The sequence below is a fragment of the Chrysemys picta genome, chromosome 1, assembly GCF_011386835.1.
Source record: "Chrysemys picta bellii isolate R12L10 chromosome 1, ASM1138683v2, whole genome shotgun sequence".
In the NCBI taxonomy this organism is placed as follows: Eukaryota; Metazoa; Chordata; order Testudines; family Emydidae; genus Chrysemys; species Chrysemys picta.
Window position 1 is genome coordinate 186,490,326 of NC_088791.1, and position 19,490 is coordinate 186,509,815.

General features: G+C 39.4%; 1 protein-coding gene across 10 annotated transcripts in view; it reads right to left on the reverse strand.

The window, feature by feature from the left end:
• APP (amyloid beta precursor protein) overlaps positions 1-19,490 on the reverse strand; it is a 323,444-nt gene that overhangs the window by 155,906 nt on the left and 148,048 nt on the right. For all 10 annotated transcript variants that reach the window (XM_005289303.4, XM_065576464.1, XM_065576485.1 and 7 more), the window contains exon 6: positions 2,796-2,998. In XM_005289303.4, coding sequence (XP_005289360.4) covers positions 2,796-2,998 — 203 coding nt within the window. The remainder of the gene's footprint in view (positions 1-2,795; positions 2,999-19,490) is intronic.

Genomic DNA, 19,490 nt, shown 5'->3' on the forward strand with positions numbered 1-19,490 from the left:
CCGTCAACATCTTACAGTAACGGATTAATTTCCTAACGTATTTTTAGCTTCTTTCAATGCATTTTACCAGTGGAAACAAGGAGATGAACGTATACCATGAGAAAAGCCAGCTCTCTGCAGACCACCAGTTATTGGTCTGTGGACCAGTCTATTAGCATGTTGTCCCAGGAGGACAACTCTGTCATCAGAGCTGCAGAAGCAGCTGTGGCACAATTTGACAATGAAAGTTTAGTCATCCCAATGAAATAATCAGGGATAACCATCTACATGCAAATAATTTGGTACAAGTAACAGTCCCATCAAGAGAGGCCTCATACTTAAAGAGAGATGAAGATGCTGAAGGTCAGATGGGCTGAGGTGCCTCAGGAGAGATGCATAGGGAATCTGGCATCAAGCCTGATTACACTAGATTTGTCTGCAGCCAAACTCTTGCCTTCATGAAACATGCATTTTACCAACGTTACATGCAAAAACTAAAGACGATTATCTTTAGGCTCTTAAAACCAGCACCACTGAATCTCAATGTTTATATGTTACAGTCTATTTTTATACAAATTCAATGTGTTGCTTCACCTTTTTTGTAGTTTATTTTCGCACTAAACATCCTAGTTGCCTGAAGACTGAACATCTTAACCTCTTCGAAATTTCAGCTTCGGTAAAAGACATGCTGTACCTAATTTGTTCTCATTTCCACTCATCCCAAATCCCATTAAACTGAAGTGTATCTTTTTAAATATTCATTTACCAGTGAGGACAGGGTGTTTCATCCCTGGTCAGTAAGAGCTCACATATGGAAATACATTTAAGCAGTTTAAAGATTTAAACTGGGATTTTTACTTTTGTCTCACACTGGTTCTCCAGTGACTGAATCGAAGACTCAAGAGACAGAGTTCAGATAACTAAGAGCTTTTTCTGCCTATGAAGGAAGCCCTTGCGAATCAATTTTACTCAAACATCAATTCATTTGATCACAGCACTCACCTGAAACAGGGAGAAAAAATAAGGAAGGACAGAAAATGTTAATAAAGGAAGCGTACCCTTTCCAGGTTAGCTACTTACCATATATACTCGTTCATAAGCCGAATATTTTTGGTAAAAAAGAGACACATCAAAGAGCGGGGATCGGCTTATAAATGGGTCTACACCAAAATTTGATAATTTTAAACTCTATGGAACCATTGAACTGAATATCTAACATTGTTTTGTTTATCTAGAGCGTCTGCAGGCATGGAGCCCCTCAGCTCCCTGTGGCCACAGTTCGCCGTTCCCAGCCAATGGGAGCTGCAGGAAGTGGCGCCACCTCCCGCAGCTCCCATTGGCTGGGAACAGTGAACCACGGCCACAGGGAGCTGAGGGGCTCCATGCCTGCAGACGCTCCAAATAAACAAAATGTCCTGACCCGCCAGCGGCTTACCATGATGGCCCAGGAGCTAAAGTTTGCCAACCCCTGAAACATAGGGTCGGCTTATGAAAGGGTCATACAGTTTTTGCTATTTTTACCTAACCATCCTGGGGGGTCAGCTTATAAATGAACGAGCTAATGAACGAGTCTATAAGGTAATTCCATTCAATTATATACATATTTCATCATGGAATGAAAATCATAGCTAAGATCGATCCTGTGCTGTCCTCCCTACCACCAAACAACATAAACATCAGCCAACAGGGCAGAACAACCCTGCCACAGGGAAGGGATAGGAAGGTCAGTGTGTACACTTTTAAGGGTCTGTGTCCCTCAATTCCAATAGCAGCAGGAAAGGACTAAGGGAACCAGGACTGAAATGTCCGTGTTAGTTCCACTACAGCCATTTCATGGTCATTTTGTCTCTGAATGTTTTAAGTTGCAACTCCTTCCATTTTAACTCATAGGAACTCAGCTCATTTTATGTTTTGACCTGGCTTTTACCTGTGTCTCATTTCTTAGAAGGTAGAAGATCATCATAAAGACATTTGATAAGTACAATGCTACCAGGGACATGAGCAATATAGAAAACTAATACCTTGATTATATAAATATTACACCATATAGAATAGTTCCAAATCATATAGAAATCTAGGAAGCGCTCCTTTAAAGAATAAATTGTACAAGGGAAGAGAAACAGAAAAAAAAAATTCTACCATGATTTGGACTGTCAAATTGCCTATGGGTAGGCTAATATTCAAATTTATCAAAAAAATTAAATTGCTTTATTGACACCATATAGAAGAGCATACAAATGGAGCATATTTTAAAATCTATTTTACCCCTTTTATGTTATTTGTTTCTTTTTTTCCCCATAGACAACAAACATACATTGTAATTTTGTTTATAATTGTTTGTAATCTTTAACCCATACACTAGGTCAACTAAAGGATTTTTAAAATTTAATTATTTGCTTATTATCAAGAAATGCTGGACGTAAAAAATCCAAGAATCTGAATAAAATAGCTAACCAGAACATGTTAATGTAAGACAATGTCCTACCTAATAGTGCTTTCTAACACACCTTTTCCACTTGATATCAACATTCTCTTTTCTTTCACAATAATTGTTTTACCAGCATACAACACTGTTTCTTCTCATGTGTTTACTATGCTGTTTGTGAAAATAATCTCAAAAATATGTGGCAATCACTATCCATGTATCCTAAGATTAGATACAAAAGGAAAAAAACTTGCAAATCATATAAAGACAAAGCATAATGATGTAGCAACTTAGGATATTTTGCTGTTTGGAACATTTTTAGTAGTAAAGGGCAAATACACACCAGTAAGATCAATTCCGCAGACCCCAACCTAAACAAACATTAATTTACCTTTAACAACCTCTTCTACCGATTCGGTAGTAGTGGTGGTTGTGGTAGCAATGCTGGTAGTTCTTTCCGTGGCCTCTTCGTACTGTTCCTCTGCCTCTTCTTCAATCTCATCACCATCGTCGTCATCAGCATCAGCATCTTCGTCCTCCACGTCCGTTACTTCCTCCTCTTCCTCCGGCTGCTCTTCTACCACCTTGTCATCACTGAAAGAATCAACAGATTTTGTTGAGTCAGCAATAAAACACCTACTAGGTGAGAAATTGGACAACGGCTTATTCAGAACCTCGCGGAAGTGTGACAAGGAAACCCCCTCTCAAAAAGCGTCAGCCTGGCACTCTGGAGAGCAATGCAGTGAGATTTAATGCATATATTGAAAATGAAACAGTAACAAAAAGATAAATATGGATTTTGTTCTGCTGCTAACATAGCAGGATGCCAATATGAAGCCCATTTCCATGCACTGGAAGGAGAAAGGCCCTGTATTAACCATACCAGATCGTGCCAACTGATTAATGTCTTGGGTGTGCATGTTTTATGCTGCTCTTGGAGATCGGACAGTTGCTTTGCACTGGAATTTTGTAAAATGACTGAGGTGGGTTCAAACAGATGAATGAAGCCGATGGCCATATGCTTTCAGCGCTAAGTGATATTTTCTTAAACACGTACACATCCTAGATCATAATGAGTAATTATCATCATCAGAAAATGACGTCAATGAGTGATAACAATCAACTTACTCAAACTCACATATTATTATTATTTGTATCCTGGTAGCTCCCATTATGTGCTAGGTGCTTTTCAAACACATATTAAGACATGGGACAAAATCATTAGTCATTGGAACTAAGGGCTTGTCTACACAGGAGCATCCTGGAAAATTAATCCAAATTAACAAAAAGGTTGAATTTGAAATGGGTTAAACAACATTAAATCCTAGTGTGGATGATGTTATTCAGAATTAAAGTGGCCTTTATTCAGTTTAGCTTAATTCACTTTGGTACTCAGGTGGGACAAACAAGAGTGTCTGAATCACAACCACACTAGACACTCTTGCTTAAGTACAAGGCAAGGTAAGGTTTTGCAACCCTGTAGTGTGTCTTGGGCAATGGGTCTCACCTATTACATACTGTGACCTTCTTCCCACTCCAGGACAACCCATCCTTTTAGCAATATGGGAAGAGCAGCGTGGTCATGACCCTCTGTCACCTGGTTGTGACTTCCAGGTTGAGAGACCCCTAGTCTTGGACATTTTCCCTAAGAATGCTGAAAGTAAGGCTTCTATGGTTTCTGACTGTAGGGCTCTGAATAAACAAACAGTAATGGAACAAACAAAGGAAAGCCAATTTAAGAAGGGAAAACCACTACAAAAACGATTTACTTGTACGCATCAAAGATCCAGCTGTGTTTAGCTATATAAAAGCAATTCATTTAGCCATGTGAATGCACAACATTTTGTTGTTATATTTGCAGTCCCTAACCGCAATCATGTTTTTTGGTGTAGAATTCTAAACAAATCTGATATGTGAACCCGTAGAAAAATTATTGCTAGGCCAGGGTCATCTAAAAATATTTAGAGTGGTAAAAATATGTTCTGCATCTGCTTTAAGATCATCAGTGGAAGTAGCACATTTTTGATAGTTTGTAGACAATTCATGAGAACGAACACAAATCCACATAGAAGTTACTTGTAGTTGGGAGCACAAATATTGAATTCAGTGTGACTAAGAAATGATCAGCAAACAAACAAGGTCTAGCTAGAGACATAGTGAGCTATTTACCTGGAATTCAATTTCTGGAAAACAATACTCCTCTTCCTTACATGAAAATTGTGCTTATATACCCCTCATATGAGTGACATATCCTGTACATACTATGTTTTATGCTGGTTGCAAGCACCTGACTACACCACCGACGGCCTTGGGTAGACAATAGTGAATTCTAACGTGTAAGACAATATGAGGACCAGCCACTTGCCTAAACACTTTGGAACCTCACAGGAGGCACTGTGGTGGGAAATAAAGAAAGACTATGACGACTGGGGCACTTAGGCTCCTGCAATTACTCTAAAAACCTACAGAAGTTAACAATATCCTTTGCACTTTTTTTTTTAAGCTTTCTAGAAAATTATGTTCTTGCTAAAAGCGTATACTATATTCTACAGGACTCTCCCCCAAGGGCAATATGTCACAGAACTGGTTTTATACACATCACTGCATGGGGAGTAATGTGAAGATAGATTAAAACACACACTGTCTTCCAGAGATTTTGATGTGAATCATTCAGAAGGAACCAAAAGTACTGGCATATTGATAAAGTATTTGGTTTTCTCAAAATGAATTTAAAATCTAAAGGTTTATTTTTGTTCCCCACAGTTCCTAGAAACAGCTGGCCTCTCATCGGACGCACACAGCCATCCCACAGACTTCTAAAGTAGGATTCCAGTCTCACCATAAAAGCAGTCATTACTTTTTCAATCACTATTGAGGATTTTGAAAATCTGCATTCAAAGATGACTCTTTAGATGATACACAAGTCAGTTTTACTATCAGACAAACTTTCCTCTCATTAAAGAAAATGAGGAATTGGAGTTGAAGAACCTGAACTTGCATTTTAATTTTGCTTACGGAGAATACGTCTAAAAAGGAACTAAAAATAACAGAGAGTAGTCGGACTTTGGCTAAGCCTGATGGTTTCATCATACTGTCCTAAATGTATACAACACAATCCTATAAACAGCGCAGCACAAATATACAACTTAAATATGCGTTGTGATACATCAAGCATGTACTACAGAAAACAACTAAAATTATAGTAACAGCACTGTTATACTAGAAAACAACACTAACATATTGTCTCATATACTCCTCAGATTCAACTGTGAAAACAGCACTCAATATATTACTACCACAGTACTCAGGGAGCATCTCTTCCCCACACCGTCAAGAAATGACACAGACCTACCAAGAAATAATAGCATCATAGTCTTTTACCACAACCGTGGATTCATATCACTTACACCAGGTGTTCTCAACCTTTTTTGAATCACGTCCCATCTTCGCTCCCTTTTTTTAAACCTGGAGCTGCCCCACCCCCAGCTGGGAGAAACCAGGTCCCCCAGTTGAGAACCACTGAGCTACGCTATAGAGGCAGAGTTTGTTCAGATGCTGTGCCAAAAGGGGTTCAAGTCTCAAGTTTTGGTATTATTGTAAGTATTTATATTCACAGATGTAGACTTTGAACCAAATTTTGGTGCTGTCATTCGAGATGAGACTGTGGCCCATGCGTGGTAAGGCCAACACTGAGTGCTAGTATTATGGTGCTTCTGTGACAAATGATGTATTCTATACTGTACGTGGCTGTAACGTTCTCACTCCCAAGACAGCTCAAATGTTTTAATTGATGTTCAGGACAGAAGAGATGAAGAGATGCAGTGAAACACCCCAGCTAACCAATCTTTTTTTTTTTTTTTTTTTTTTAAATCAAAAGTCATGCTTGGTTTTGTTGGATTAGTTTTACTGGCACTTACTATTGGTGATAATTTCACAGCACCCTAGTGTGATGGGCACTTCACAGCACCAGTAAAGACCCACAATCTCTGTGCTGAAGAATTACCAACATTAGGACCCAATCCTGCAACTTGTTGCATGTGTGGCAGATTCCTGCGTCCATGCAGAGCCCCACTGACTTCAATGGGCTACGTGGGAGCATAGGGGTCCACCCACAGAACAAGCTGCAGAAACCATATTGGAGTTTAATTTCTGACAACGAACTCTCTCAACAACAACAGGATGGGGTCGGGGGGAGGATGAGATGGACTACAGCAAAAATTACATAGTTACTCAGACAAAGGTGTGGACAGCACAACATAGTTTAAAAAGTGTGCGTGTGTATATGTGTATGTATCTGTTTCTGAGTGCACCACAGTGAACATGGGTATTCATGAGAGGCCTGAATGAGGAGCGGGTCGGGGGCTTACATACTAGCGCACAAATGGAATGAAGTTAAATTCCAATCGTATGGAATACAACTGCAAATTTTACAATGGTACAGATCCCTTTATTTAGTGCACAACTTGAATTGCCAACTTCTTTCTCTCGGTCACGGTAAATACTTTTATTCCCGCTGACATTGCACCCAAATTTCGCATCAGAGTGATGCTGTTTCCAGCTATTCTAATATACCCATCACCTTGGTTCCAAGTTACATCAAGAGTTTTGAAAGAAAGAGTTGTTATAGAAGGCAGTTAAGAAAGAAAATATTTGTACCTATCAGCTCAAGAGTTTCTTTATGTTTTATTTAACCTATTGTGCAGGTGTGCATACTTCATGTTGCTATTGCATTTTACTCCTTTGCTAAGCAAACGTGACTCAGTCTTGTTGGTTTTGGAACGCTGATCCTTCAACAGCTGTTTCTGCGTATTCCCTTGACACTATCTCAGCCAGCACCACAGACTGCAGTGTCTAGTTTACAAGATATTGTTGACATTTTGACTCAGTGTAATGGTGGTGGTGACAGGATTTTTCAGAGGCAGTTCAAGACATTACTCGATACACTGGCAAAGTTCACATATTTGTGAAGCCTTATCACTATCTGAATTTTACAGTTCAGCAGCAAGCAACAGGGATAAATTGCTAGACGTGAATATGGTTTTGAAAATACCGGCAATGTTCATAAAATCAATACTAGCGGCTCACAGCCTCATGTCAACAAAAATGTTGCAGTAATTAGGGATAGTAATTTGCATTAACAACAGACACAAGGGGGCCTAAAAGCAACCTTGACCTGTCTCAAACTCCTTACACAGGGAATATTAAAATTTCCTCACCATGGAAACATTTCTGCTCTGAAGCACTGGAGAAGTAAACTAGATCTTAATGTAAATCATCTCTCCCCTGCTTATTGTATTGTCAAACAGGATATGGTTAAGAGGTATTACAGTAATACCATTCTTATACTCACGGAACCACTGGTATTTCAGGCAAATTCATGAGGTAAGCAATTCCACTTGTATTTCTGTTTTAAATAAAAGCATATCAACCATTTTAGGTCTAATGGGCCAATATCTGTCCTCAAACATGCACACGTACAAGTCCCACTAACGTGCATCTCTGAACATATTTAAAAGAAAGAATTTAGCCCACAGATATACATTGATTATTCAGTATGTTATTTTTTTAAATCCACCACTTTGCTAGGACCTAACACAAACTTATACTTATTCTGCTCATTCTATGACCTGTGCGCAGTACTGATGACTTCATGGATGCTGGACAAACATATAAATAAAATTGAGCGACGCCAACTACCGTGCTTCCAGAAAAAAGACAAAATCAGCAGAGGAAAGTTTTCTTTTAGTCTTCTAACAAGCCATGACACAAAGGAAGTGGGAATACAAATTTAAAAGGACTATTACCTGCTCTTTTTAATTATGCCTCAGCAGTTGTGGCACTCCATTACAAACTATGTTTTAGACGTTTCTTTCTCTGATGCAAAGATTTTCAAGCTAATACTTGGTAAAAAGTTTCAATTGAGAATTGATATTTAAAATTTAAGGTTACTGTTTTAAACTCACAAGCAGGTTACATTTTAATCACAATTCTGTCAGATACCAAGTTTAACAAAATGTATATTTAAACACTAGAAAAAAAAATCAAAAGGTTTTGCAAGAAGCAGCACCAAATTTAGTGTAAAGAGTATATCTGATTGCAAATCAACATGTTTTAATGGTTCTGAACCAATAAGAATCAACTTTCTTTAGGGGAAATAACAAAAAAAGTATGAATGCAAAACATGATAAAAAGCAATGATTTAAATCAATCCGCCCAGTCATCCCCAACCTTATACAGCAAAAACTCAAAACAAAGATCAGATGAAATATTCTTGCACACACACACACACACACACACACACACCCCATCAGCTTCACAGATGTTCTGGAAAACATTTAATAAATATTACATCCAAAAAGCTACATTAAAAGAACTTTAAGGGTTCGTCCAGACAACAATTAGTGTCCATCAATCTGGGGTGTAAATCTATGTTGCAGTAGCTTGCTGCACAATATTTGTCCATGTGGAACCTGCCACCATGAACTAAAAGTTCCCTACTGCACTTCGATCTAGTCTGCTTTGTAAAGTTTCACCCACGAAAGCTCATGCTCCTATAAGTCTGTTAGTCTATAAGGTGCCACAGGACTCTGCTGCTTTTGTAAAGGAAGTAGATCAAAGTACACTAGGGAACTTTTAGTGGGCTTGGTTCACATGAACAGTTAATGCATGTCAAGCTAGTGCAAGGTAGATTGACACCCCACCTTGCCATGTACTAACTGTTCGTCTAGACAAGCCCTAAAGGTTGCAGAGTCAAGCATTCACAAGTTTGGAAATGCCAGAATTAAGGTGCCTGTGCAATTTTAATTTGCCCCACCCCCAAGTAGTAATCATGATAGTCTTGAATCATGATCGCATACTATTCTTTGCACGTGCCCCTCTCTCATTCAATACACAGGATGAACAATGCTCACTGAATGAGCAGCTATTCGATATTTCATTTTATTCTCATTGTTCGTGTGGTTCCATGTCTTATTTACTGCACACCATCCAAATCCTGCACTGAATCGAGAATTACTAGTTTCCTCATGGGCTTTTCTATGGCACTCATCACTGTAGTATCTCAGTGAATTTATCTTTACCTTCCCTCATAAGGGTATAGTGGTATTATTTCCATTTTACAGATGGGGAATGAAGGCAGAGACACAATATCAAGAGTGTCCACTAATTTTGGGTGTTCAGTTTTAGAAGCTTATGATGAGTTTTCAGAGAAAGTAGCATTTTATAGTACTTTATTTGTTCAGATCACAGCTCCCAATGACTTTAGTTGCAGTTGAGAGTGCTCAACTCTTCAAATCAAACACCAGGTGTCTCAAATTGTGCACGCAGAAAATGATGACTACTTGATTAGTGGCCACCTGCAAAAAGTTTGGTTTAAGTGACTTGCCCAGCATCACACAGGATCTCTGTGCCAGAGACAGGGATAGAATCCAATCCTCCTGGGTGACATTCAGTTGCGTAAACCTTGAGAACACCCCTTCACTCTTCTTGCAACGACACTCCCACCCCACCTTATTCACTAATCATCTTCCAAATTTTGAAGCAAATGAGGCAGGGAACTTGTGGAAAAATATCATTTCATCATGCAGCTAAGGAATATATCATAATGCATACACATAGGCAATGGTCTGACATTTTCTAGCCTCTGGGTGTTTCCTTTCCAACTTCAACATTCTTTGAATGTAATATTTTGCATGCATGTAATTTCCTAAGTTTTTAAAGAAACAAACTAAAAAAATAGTAAGTCCATCACGTGGAAACAGCATCAACTCCAACATGGTTCATCGGAAGGATCTGAAAGTTTAGTCCACAGCACAGGCCTCTGTCACTGGAGTTAACACAACAACTGAAAGCCACCAGAGGGAGATGGGGCACATATTTTGCCAGTGGGTTTCATGGCTATTTCTTAGCAGCAGAGGAATGTTGATACTCAAGAACCTTGATTCTGTTCCAGGTCCTAAGTGTTCAAACCTTTCAAACCTTTACGCCCAACTCCCACTCCCCCACAAGCCTGATTCCCTCTGCTTCTGGGATCATTCAGCCTTTGTCCCAGTTCCAGTCTCCCTCTGGTTCCAGTTTTCCATCAGCTCCCCCTTGGCTCCCCATCCCAATTGCTAACTCATGACTCGTAGGAAGAGTTTTAGCTCATTTTAGAACTCTTAACTCCTCATCCTTGTCCTATTCCAATGGCCTCTTGTCCCAGCCTACTCTACAAGCCTTCTCCCTCTGCATTTCGGTCAGGCTACTTCCTCCTCCCCCTTCTCTCGGCTGCCTGGGTGCAAGCAAGGGGTCCATTGAGAGCACAGAAAAGAACATCTCTTTATTCCGTGCTCTGGTGCCTGGTGTCACAGGGCCTGCAGCAGCAATTGCATGAAAAGTCCTGCTCAGCTGCCTCACCTCAGGGCTGGAGGATGCTCATTGTGGACAGATTCTTCTGAGAAGTTAGCTGCCAAATTCTAACAAGTCTCTACTGAGCAAGCACGAACTGAGATTTTCCAAAGTGTTGTAAGTTGGCCAAATTTGGGCAGTTTTTCGTGTCAAAGGCACATCCCTCGCCCCAGGGCAGCCTACCGGCCATATTCCATGTCCCAAGCACAGAAGCACTAGAGCTTTTCAACCAAATGGTTGCAAGAATTTTTAGCATGGGGAAAACACATTTTCCTCTAACCCTGTTCTGCAAAATCATTTAACTGTTCTTTTGCTGAAGTTTTCCAAAAAAGTTCAGCCAGTGGCAGACACCAAGTACTGTATGGAAAATTTCAGCCTAAATGAGTAGAGCTTCGATTAAGTTATAAGCAACCGAAAAGAGTTTTATAATCAGCAATGTTGCGCAACCTTAACTACAGGAATTGCTAGTTGTGCTGCCTATAACAGAACAAATAATGGGTGCAATTATAAAGTTATAAATGGTGGCTATTATGACATAATGATGAACCACAAGTAGGAAGATAAGTGGTTTCGCCACAACGCTCAAGATGCATTAGTAGCCCCAATTTGATATTTTATTGACTATGGATACAACATTTTCAGTTGTGTAACTCTGTCTCTTCTACTTGCTAGGAGTAACTTTTTACCAAAATTAATTTGCAAATGTCTTTTTGTATTGCTTGTATCTGAAAGCAGTTCTTTTACTCTGATACTTGTCTGAGTCCTCAAAGGATTAAGTGTCATATTTCCAAGCAGGACTGAAATTTTTTAGAGTTTGTATTTTAAAGTGATGGACTGACTCAAATCCTACTTAAGTCAATGGGGAAAGCAAACTATGTCACCCTTGACACTGCAACGTGTTACGGTCAACTGAATTATGAATCCCCCTCCTGTCTCATGAATTATGTTATCACCTTCTGCATTATCTGTACTTCAGTATTATTCTGTCATAAGTATGCATTTCTCATAATGCACTAGAGTGAATAAAGAACAGAATTGCTAGTGTAATTCCTTTTTTTCCAGGAGAGCTTTTTAATTTGTTTTCTACTCCCATAAAAAGTGGAAATTAATTTTTTTGTGGGCTTCTTTCAGTGCTGTACAACAGGGTGCTAATCTAAGGTCATTAGTTCTGACTCCATACCACATCAACAGAACCACCCTCTTCAATTAACATATATAATGGGAACGTTTCAGTCTGCATCTACACAGAGCTTTTACTTAAGTTTCCCACAATTTCATCAGCACCAATGCAGCTCTGCTAAGGGCAAGCCAATAGTGGGAGCACTAGTCACTGGTATTTCTACTACCATGTGATCTAACCCTGCTCAAGGGAAATTGAAAAGGCACAGGGGTAATAATGTGGCCACCAGTACTTTGTCTACAACAGAGCTCTCCCTTGCTGGTCCCTGGTGATGGTACAGTGGTGGTAAATTTTAAGAAAAGCTTCACTCACTTACCATCAAAAAGACAACAGGGATTATTCAGTGCAGATTTTAGAATTCTGGACTGCTTTATCAGGACCCAGCGGAGTTCATGTGGGCTTTGTAAACTATGTTAGCTAAATCACTTGGGTTGAAAGAGATTATAGATTCGTTTGGCAAAACATATGATTGATCTAGTACTTTGTATTGTATTTCACACACCATCATATACCATCATTAGACCATCTCTACAATTATAACAATTTATATCCTTTAACTGAAAGAAACAGATCAACTAGTTTTCACATATCAAAATTTAAAATACTTTCTAAAGAAATTCAGAAAATCTCCAGACAAGGCTCCATTGAGACGAGTTAATGTTATAAACAGATAACCTTTAAAATAAAACATTATAATAGTATTCTTATGAAAGAAATTTGAAAGACTGGGAATTAAATTATTTTATTTCACATCACCAGTCACCTACCACTATACTACTTCCACATTTCCATTAGGGACCACAAACCCTTAAGGATCAGACCATGAATCTAGTAAAGATATAAACAAATCAAAACCACTGAAATATCTCATGGAGAGACATAATTTTTGGCTCTAGTTCATATTGGAAAAAATCAACAAGGCCAAAGATACATAACTCCAACCTCTCATCTCCCTTGTCACACACTGAAGATGGCTATCAAGCAGAATGAAGATTCTCGTCTGCTTCAGCTTTCTACCCACAGCAAAAAAGTCTCAATAATATCCGTATATAAATCTGATACCACACAATAAGGCAGGTGGATGGGATGGGGGCAGGGATACAAAGTCAGAAGCTGTTTGTGGAAATTCAACTGTGAATTTTTCATGTCCAGATTTCTTTTTCAGATACTTTTAGTAGTACATATAGTTACAAAATTCCAATAGTTTACATAGTTACAACTTTGTAATGATTGTTTCTAACCTTATCATAAAGCTTTCATCCTGAGACAGATATGATTTAAGGCCTACATCATGCTTTGCAATAGATAGCTCTGTTTCCGTAAGTCATAAGGTCATAATCTTTCCATCCAAGATAACTTTGGTCAGTTAAATGCAGAAGTGTGGTATTAACCTCCCGAAAGATGCTGAAAGTTCACTGAAGTCAAATCGGAGATCTCCTGGCTGACAAACTGAGCCTTCAACGAAGCAAGAAAGCTCAGCTATTTCCTATTCATTGTTTCCCAGATTAGATTCATTGTTTCTGCACAAGAGCTCGTCCATCACTAGAGTTAACATTTATACTCAAATGGTGCTTGGAATTGCCTCTGCAGTACTATAGCAATTACCTCTCAAAGCAATAAGCTGCTTCATCAGTTCTATTCTTACTCTACTCATCCATTTGCAGAGATTCAACATTATATTTGTCTTTCTGGACTCTCTAATGCTCACATGTCCCTAAGCGTTCTGTGCTTTGTTTATTTCAATAGCTTCCATGAAAAGAAAGATTATTTATTAAAACCATTATGCACTAAAAATGTCTTCAAATCTCAATATTGCAACATGTCAGCAAGGAAGCAAATACAAGAAATTAACAAATCCTACTATTTAATATTTTAATCAAAGTAAGTTTTTAACCTAAAATGTGTAACATATTATTCCAAGAGATGCAAAACACATGCAGGAACTTTATTATGTTCATAATTAACAGAATAGATTTAACAGCCACAGGTACCATAGTTTAAAAAAAAAAAAGAGTTAAAGGAAAAGTCCAGTGTTTTAATCTTAAAAAATGTTTATACAGATAGGAATTATAAAATGTAGAGAGTACAGAACTTCCTTAGGAAATTGTGCATCTAAAGAACATGGATGTTAAAAAAGACTGCACACACTTTCAATAGCATACATGAGTATGATGTTTCATCTTAATTTCTAGTATAATTCTCATAACTATGATTTGTCACAAAACTTCAAAAAGCTATGAACTTGGGATTGCCTGAAACCCTGTTATCTGAAATTCAAAAACTTATTTCCCTTTCCGCACCCAAAAAAACAAATATTAACCAAGAACAAAACAAAACCAAAGAAAAACCAACCAACCATTCTCCTCCCCCTTGGAATGTAACTTTTCCAAAATGCAGATTTACCAAGTTTTGGATGTCTACAAGTTAATTAGATAATTGTGGTTTACCTGTATATATTATATATAAAACTAACCAGACAGAAGAAAGAAAATATGTTTATTACCCCTCAAAAATTCATTTTAATATGGAACAGTTTTCTGGGGTTCAAATTTCATTGTCCATTACAGCTTTGAGTGTTATCTTTTAAGACTCATTTTGGTGCAGCCCAGTGGCTTTCACCATACTGCCACAGAGTGCTGTTTCTCTCTGTGTTTCAAATTATATGTGCAATTTAAATAAAAATGCCTAATGCAACAAAAATGTACTTTTAAAAAATGGTCCCAGGATAGGAGAGAGACAAGGTGGGTAAGGTAACATTTTCACTGTTATCTTTCACCAACAGAGCCAGGGGTAGTCAATTATTTTTGGTCAGGTCCAAATTTCTTGGTCAAGGTATAGTCAAGATCCAGACTCCAGAGGAAATAATAGCCGCCCACCCCCCAACAATAATGACAATAATAAGTAAATAAAAATATTTTGTGGTCCATTCAAAAGCATCTGGCGGTCCAGATTTAGCCCATGGGGTCTGCCTATTGACTACCCCTGAGTAGGTCCAATAAAAGATATAATCTCATCCACTCTGTGTCTCTCATATCTAGATAGATAAAATTCTAAAGAAGGCCTTCAGTTAAAAAGAGGTCAGTCCTAGCAAGAGCATCCATATCTTAGCTGCCATCTGGGGATACAAGGTGAGAGGTAGCTAAGCTCTGGATCCCAGGACAGTTGAGGCTTATAAGATTCACAAAAACTTCTGTGGAAAGCGTAATTCAAAGCCCTACCAATAGAAATCCCATTGTTGCAGAAGGGGAGAGTCATTCAACTCTATCCTGGCTTTTCAGTCTAACGCCGGATACAAAAAGGACGCTGTAATCCACAAAAAAAGCTGCAACAGAGCACGCTCACACTCTGAAATGAAAGTTACAAAACAAAGTGGAGCCCCTATAACAGAATGCAGCCCACCATTCTGAACTGCACCATTCTTGAGTTGCACCTGGAAGTGGACAGAGTCACCACAGGGCAACGCAGTTGTGCAGAAGGAGGACAGGTGCTCCACTGTTTGCCTCTGAGGCAGTCTTCAAGGGTAAAGTTCATTATGGTAGTTTAGGTGGAGAGAGCGAAGTTGTGGATGACTGTTACCGATGCCACATTTGAGAGTAAAGCTGTACAGGCCAGCAGTGCTAAAGTACTTACAAATTCTGAAGCAGTGATGGATCCAAAATACACACTGAATGGGGATTTTGACAAGGCACTCTGTGCGGCTTAGTAGAGATCTGGTTAGACCTAATTTTATATCCCAACCGGAACTGACTAGACCACAGCCAATCCAAACCCGATCTGAGCTTGAGAGCACTGAGTTGTTTTCATACCCAACATGACCCTTGTAGTCGGGTCCTGTTGGGTTTGGCTTGCAAGAGTGTACTTAGGGAGCCCCCTCCGAACTCTCTTACCTGCCCTAGGCACTGCCAGGCACCTCCCTTCAGGACTCCCGCACCCCAGCAGCAGTTCACAGGGCAGGAGCAAAGCATCCCTGTGAGCTAGTGAAGTAACCTTGCCACCGCCATGCCCGCTTCCAGCATGGGGCGTGTCATAATGTGCCATGGTGCCTCCCGTATTTCCTTGGGAAGCTGGCTGAGCTACCCTACTCACCTGTGCCCTGGCACATTCTCTCACACAGGAGCCAGGCAAGGAGAGAGGCGGCAGCAGGGAAGACACAGCAGCAGCTCTGGGGATCTTGTGCAGTGGCCCCGCCCTCTCCTCCATCCAGAACCAGCACTAAAAATCTAGCTGTCATTTGCATGTGCACTGCCTTACTGCCAACTTACATGTTAAGTAGGCTTCAAATACTTTTGCAGCATAAACGTACATAAGAATCATTCTTTCTTCTTCAACCACAAGTAATCAATGGAGTGGGTAAAACAAGAAAAGCCTATTATATAAGCAGCACATAATAGACACCTGAACAAGGCACACTGGGGGACCTGCTGTCCAAGTAGAATATACCAAAAAAATATGTAATATCAGGTACAACTGATGAGGAACCTTCAACCACCACTGATGACCATTCCAGATAAAACCCACCTGCAGTGGAACATACAAAGTACATCCAAATACTGTTAATGGACAACACAATGCAGCACAGCAGGCGCAGCAGCAATTCAACAGAAGAAGAATGAAAGCAATGTGAGGGGTATAAAGCATATACCCGAACAGTTAGAGCAGCTAGGAATGTGACAAAGTGGGGATTCATCTGTTTCAAATTGTGAGCTCCATTTTGTTTTGTGAACCCCATTCTTTTACAGGGGCTCCACTTTCTACTGCGACTTTCATTTTGGAACATGACCATGCTGCGTTGCAACCTTGTTTGTGGATTAGAACATCTTTTTTTGTAAAAGGGCCTTGACACCTAGAGGAAAGACTATCTGAATCAATGCTGAGTGACTCTCCCCTTCTGGAGCAACGGGTTGTCTACTGTTAGGGCCACTGAGTTTGAATTACTCTCTACACAGAAGCCTGGGGATGGGGAGGGGAACTGGAGCCTGTAACTCCTTCAGCAGAAGCACATGAGCAAAAGGGGGACACAGACTGTCTGGCACATACCAGAAAAAAAAGGCAGGAGAAAGAGAAGGAGGAGAAACTCTGCCAAGTCTAAGGACACTGACCAAACCTAGGACTCAGAAAAGGGGTGAGATCAGAATAAGGGGGACTGTGTTCAAGATTTTGTTGTTTTTCACAGATCTGTATGGGTACATCTATACTTACCCGCTGGTTCGGCAGCAAGCAATCGATCTTCTGGGATCGATTTATTGCGTCTTGTCTAGACACGATAAAATCGATCCCGGAAGTGCTCGCCGTCGACGCCAGTAATCCTGCTCCACAAGAGGAGTAGGCGGAGTCGATGGGGGAGCCTGCCTGCCGCGTGTGGACCCGCGGTAAGTACCTTTAAGTTCGAACTAAGATAGTTCGACTTCAGCTACGTTATTCACGTAGCTGAAGTTGCGTATCTTAGTTCGAACTGGGGGCTTAGTGTGGACCAGTCCTAACTCTCGAAGTGCTTACAAGAGTAAAGAGCTTATAGTTTAAAAAAAAAATCCTTTGCTAAGACCTTGCTTTTCTGCCACATTGTCCCTCAAGGGTTTAATTAGAAACCAGAGCTCCCACAGCAGGTGGACTCTGAGGGGAACATGTCTAAGCAACTGGAGGGGCCCGAAAAGGGCTGAGGGACTGGTTTTGGAGTCTAGGGCAGCTGGATTGCAGGGTTCCAATGTCCCTGAAGGGTCTCATACAAAGGGTAAGCCTCTGGGAGTGTGCCTTTGAGATCCAGAGCTAGGGACAGTGACCAGTCACTATCTAGACTTAGGGGCTTAGAAACATGTGGGATCTAGGAGTTCAGTCACTCACAAAAGACATGTATATGTCCTGAGAGTGGGTCTGGACTAGGTTCTAAGGAGGATTATTTGGTAACATTATGGACACAGCTAGCTACTGCATGAAAATTAAAGAAGAGTCAGATGTGGTAAAACCCGCTAATAGCTCCTATTTCCACAATAGGGCTAAAAACACAAGACAAGACTGATCAGCTTTTAATAAAAAAGAAAACAGAAAAATGCACATTATAATTATTTAAATATTCAGTTACTCTGTATTATTTAAATATAAAATTCACTCTGCATTAATTCTAATCAGCTTTTTTGCACTTTTGCAGAAGCACTGCACAAAAATATCAAAATAATATAACTGCAACAGACGTGTTAAAGAATTCTTAAATTAGAATGATGCTAAAGTCATAGCATAAAATAATGAAGTCTTTTTAAAATAAAATCTTCTAACTTTACTTATCTTTGTATGAATAGAAATGTTTCACAGTAAATGACAGCTAAGTGCATGATAAAGCAATTTCACTGATAATTACTGCAGGCTCAAGGACTGCACTTCTTTCTCTATTATGTTAAAAGCTGTCACTAGAAACTAATGCTGCATTGTGTGTATGACAGTCAGTTTAAGAGACACAGATAATCTACTACAAATAGGAATACAAATTTATTGACATTGGTATGGGTCACTAAATTACATGCATTCTATTTTTTCTTGAAAGGTTAAGAAAAAATGTAGTCCAAGTATGCTATAAACTCCAGCTCTTGACAAGATCATTGCACAAAGGAGACCCAAAGCTAATTTAGTAAATGTACAATTGAGAAAAATGAAAGTAAAAGTCAAAAAGTTAAAGTAATAAAAGAAAAAAAACAGACTTCTGTTACAGCTGCATGATTTCGAATAAATTATTCCCCCAAAAGTCAGGTTCTAGTGGACAGGGTACTGGACTGGGATTCAGGAAACCTTGGTTCAATTCCCAGCTGTGTCACTAACCTGTGGTGTGACCTTGGGCAAGTTTCTCTGTGCATTTGTTTCTCTTTACACTTTCTGTCGTACCTATTTAGATTGTAAAATCTACAGGGCAGAGATACCAAAATACCCTAGGGACTTTACAATAAAACAAATACAGATTAGCTGTTTATTTTAAATTAAATGTATAATAATAAAATAATTAAAATCCTTTTATTGGAATCCTTATCCTCCTTTCTCTGCCTGTAGACATTCCTCGACATTCTGTCATTGCTCCTTTCCTCTTCTCCATCCGCACTTCCACTAAGGTTTCCACCTCCACTTTTATGTGGATTACTTGTAAATTTACTTCTCATTATCTGTCTCCTTACTCTTCTTGGTTGACCCACTGCTGTCTAAAAGTTGCTATCTCCAAAACTGAACTCGTCTTTCCTCTTAATCTGAATGCTGTAAAAGCTACAAAAGCCACATCTGAAGGTTCTAACTTCAGTTGTTTTCTCACCACCCGTTATGGGGAAAATAAGTGTTCACACTCACATCACCCAACTGATTTTGCTAAAGCTTTACCACCTCCCTCACAATTTTGTTTTATCAAATTAAAAGCTATTGAAAAAAAGGGGGATAGAAACAGAAGCTCCATTAATGCAGGAGTTACCAGCAGCTTCTGTACTTTTTACACAGTATCACATAATATACACATACAGGAAGAGATATTAAACTTTTTGGAAGGCGTCATGATGA